The sequence below is a fragment of the Chenopodium quinoa genome, unplaced genomic scaffold (genome assembly GCF_001683475.1).
Source record: "Chenopodium quinoa cultivar QQ74 unplaced genomic scaffold, ASM168347v1, whole genome shotgun sequence".
NCBI lineage: Eukaryota > Viridiplantae > Streptophyta > Magnoliopsida > Caryophyllales > Amaranthaceae > Chenopodium > Chenopodium quinoa.
In genome coordinates this window covers 1,925,059-1,928,261 of record NW_018744996.1, presented here as the reverse complement: position 1 = coordinate 1,928,261, position 3,203 = coordinate 1,925,059, and the positions used below count along the sequence as shown (strand labels likewise).

The 3,203-nt window shown below is 39.8% G+C and overlaps 1 protein-coding gene across 1 annotated transcript; it reads right to left on the bottom strand.

Annotated features, from left to right (window-relative positions):
* Positions 1–1,534: 1,534 nt before the first annotated feature.
* LOC110707275 lies at positions 1,535–2,302 on the bottom strand. The gene is made up of 3 exons (XM_021885290.1): positions 2,228–2,302; positions 1,893–1,993; positions 1,535–1,798 (listed from the first exon to the last, which is right to left on the bottom strand). Exons 2-3 carry the CDS (start codon positions 1,984–1,986, stop codon positions 1,653–1,655), a joined length of 240 nt encoding a protein of 79 aa, XP_021740982.1. The 5' UTR covers positions 1,987–1,993; positions 2,228–2,302; the 3' UTR covers positions 1,535–1,652.
* Between the last annotated feature and the right edge of the window lie 901 nt (positions 2,303–3,203).

Sequence of the window (3,203 nt, the reverse complement as noted above, 5' to 3'; positions counted from 1 at the left end):
GCCATAGAGGGTTGTGATGCAAATGAGATTGGTAGAAGATTTTAAGTAACACTTGCCAAGTACTTTGTAGTATTCATCAATGTTTGAATAATCACATACAAGCACACCCAAGATAAGAGGTTGTGGGATCAAATCGAGGGCGCCCCCATTGATCTTCTTGATCAATTTAACAAACAAATCAAAATGGCTCATTTGTAAATAATGTGAACAGAAGTCGTCCACATGTCCACATATGTGAATGATGACAATTACTCAGCAGCTCAGTAGGAGTGCCCTCATGTAACGGGAGTGCCTTCATGTAACGGCTGTTAAGAGTGTTGAGCGTCACCGTTAAATTTTAATATCATTGATTTGTCTTATTTACATTCACATATCATGTTCATCTGACCAAGTGAGGCAGCTAGTAGCTGAACACACACAAAAACAGAGAGAGAAATGACGTTTTTCATTTTCGGATTTTCTATGGCAAACTTCTGTAATTTGCCTGTTGTCGGAAATTGCACCGTTGGATCATCCTCCAAGTTGATATCCTATATTAACAAAAGGGTGTCCAAGTCTTTACGCACTGAATATATGGGGGTAAGTCTGGAAAGAAATGCGGGACCACTAAATATCCCATTTGCCACACCCAGCTCACCCCGTTTTCTCGTTGGCGAAATATAACTCTATTTAACACAGCTAATGTTAATGGAGATGGAAAAGCTCATTAGAAAAACTCATCTTCAATGGAGAAAACAGTACGGGAGTGAAACACCTACCCCTTTAGGATTTACCATACCCTTAATTTCTCCATTTTTCTTAGGGTTTTCTTTTAATTTCGCGGTGAAGCCGCAAAAATGGTAGTGTTTGAGACTACCACCTTGTTGTTTGAGTATGAGGCGGATCGTCTAGCTTGACGGTGGAAGTTAATGAGCAGAGGAGAGAATCAGAGAATGCTTGTGAAGGAGAGAAGGTGGGTCTTTCTTTCATACCTCCATTGTCAAAGGGGCAAGGTTTTTGATCTTTTCTTTCGGAATTGATAATTCGATTACATATACCTATGATTTATGGAACCATGACATACCATACAATCAAGAGTAGTAAGATCCAAATTATTTCTTGAATTTTGTTTTCGATGGACCCAAGGATAATTTCAAAGGAATTCTTGATAGTTTTCTTTGGCTGAATTAATGGTTTCTCTCTCCTCCTTGAGTTTGTCAGAGAAGATAAAGCTAATGACATTAACTTTACCATCTGTGCAATCACTTTACAGAATTAGCATACCGTTGTAGTGGAACGGGGTACACATCAGCGTTATTTTTATTAAATGAATATAAAACGAAAATCAAGGTATTTATTTTCCATTTTGCCACTATGTTAACAACTCATGTTAATATGTGTGATATTAATGGGGATAGTTTCCACTAGTGATACTTTGAGGGTAGGAATTCCCTAATTCCGATAGCCTTCAGGTGGAGATTCCGTAACCCTTTCCCCACTCTTAAAGTGTTTAACCAAAAAAAAAAAATTGTATTATCTTATTCTTACGACAATCTTGATAATAGACTAACAACCCTGCTTTATTGACATCATGAGTAACTCATTGAAAACCTACACATGAAGATAAGAAAGAGGTTAATTGATACAACAACAATGACACTATAACCCTTGCTTTAGGAATCTCTGGGTTTGACGACGAAATTCTGGCGACTGATGGGGTTCATGACCACCGGAGGGCCAGCCGTGCGAGGCCATTTCTGAAACTTCTTGTCAGTTTCTTCCCACCACTCTTTGTTAGAAACAGTCATTGGAGTTGTGCCTGGTTCATAATATTGAATTATGCACAACAATTTATTAGTATTTTGCAATTTGAAAAATGATCATTAGAGTTGTGTAAAGATTGTTCAACTTGCCTCCAAAAATCTTCTTGTCAGCAGCAAGATAAAAAAACGCATATGAAACACCAAACGATCCTAAGAGTGATGCTACTATATACTTGGCAGACATATTCAAGCTGCGAAACAGAATTTCATCGCTTTGTTATTACGCATAATGATGCACATCCATTCCATTACAAAAATAACATAGGTTTATACTGGAAAATTGCTAACTTTTTCCTACAATTTCTTTCTAAAATGCTAAAATAGTGATCCAATTAAAAGGAACAAAAACAAATAGAAATTGAGCTGAGTTGTAGAAAAGATACTTGAATAATAAATTGCAGCAATAGTAAAAAATACATACATACCCAGAAATGAAAGAAGAGAGCGACAGAAAGAAGCCTAGCTTTTGATAAACTCTGTAAGCTAAATGAAAATTGAAAATTACCAAAATTTAAAGTAGTTACTTTCAGTTTTGTGCTTGATGTGCAGTAAAGCGGTCCCACAAATATGAGCCACAAAAGTGTAAATCTAACAAGCAACAGACGACGCATGTCACGCACCTGGGTCGATCTCATTCGACTCTTTAATTTAGATGTCATCTTCTGCACTCTCGACTATTACTTCTCTTTTTTTTCTATAATTACAGTTAGGGGTCGTTTGATTTGATTCGTACGGAGTAAACGAAATAGAATGAACAAAAGGAACAAAAAAGAATGGAATAAAAATACCTTATATTCTTTATACTGTTCGTGTTAAGAACAAAGGGAAACAATTCTACCACCACACAACCATGAGTTAATTCACTTTCCACCTTTTTCAGCCACCATCCAGCCAATATCCACTCACCAAACCACTCGCCAAACTTCCCTTACCACTTTCCGCCCTTCGTCGGCCCTTCACTGCCCCTTGCCGGCAGCCGCGCAGCTCTCCCCTCCCCCGAAAAACATCCCTCGGCCCCGAAAAAATCCTAATAACATCCCTCCCCCGAAAAACATCCCTCACTCCCTGTAAAACTCGTCGTCCGACCCTCCCCCACCCTCGAAACCCTAGGCGCTAGGGTTTCGAAAGTGGGGGAAGGTCAGCCGGCCGTTTTACGGTGAAGGGGAGGGTTATGCATGGGTGAGGGGATGATTTTCGGGTGAGAGGAGGGGCAGCGAGGTTCCGGTGAGAAGCGACGAGGGTCAAGGGATTGCGGCGATAGAGTTGTCAATTCGGGTAAACAATTGGGTTTGGGTCTGATAAGTGTGGGTCGGGTCAACTCGGGTCGAATTAATTCGGGTTAATGATGTAACCTATGCGGGCCGGGTTTGGGTTGGGTCATGCTTGAGTCGGGTCATACAT

What these genes read in the sequence shown, in the direction of transcription:
- LOC110707275 (XM_021885290.1), bottom strand. Translation starts at nt 1,986, where the DNA reads ATGTCTGCCAAGTATATAGTAGCATCACTCTTAGGATCGTTTGGTGTT. An exon ending in TGACAAGAAGATTTTTGGAG is followed by an intron (nt 1,799 to 1,892) that starts GCAAGTTGAACA and finishes ATTATGAACCAG; the next exon opens with GCACAACTCCAATGACTGTT.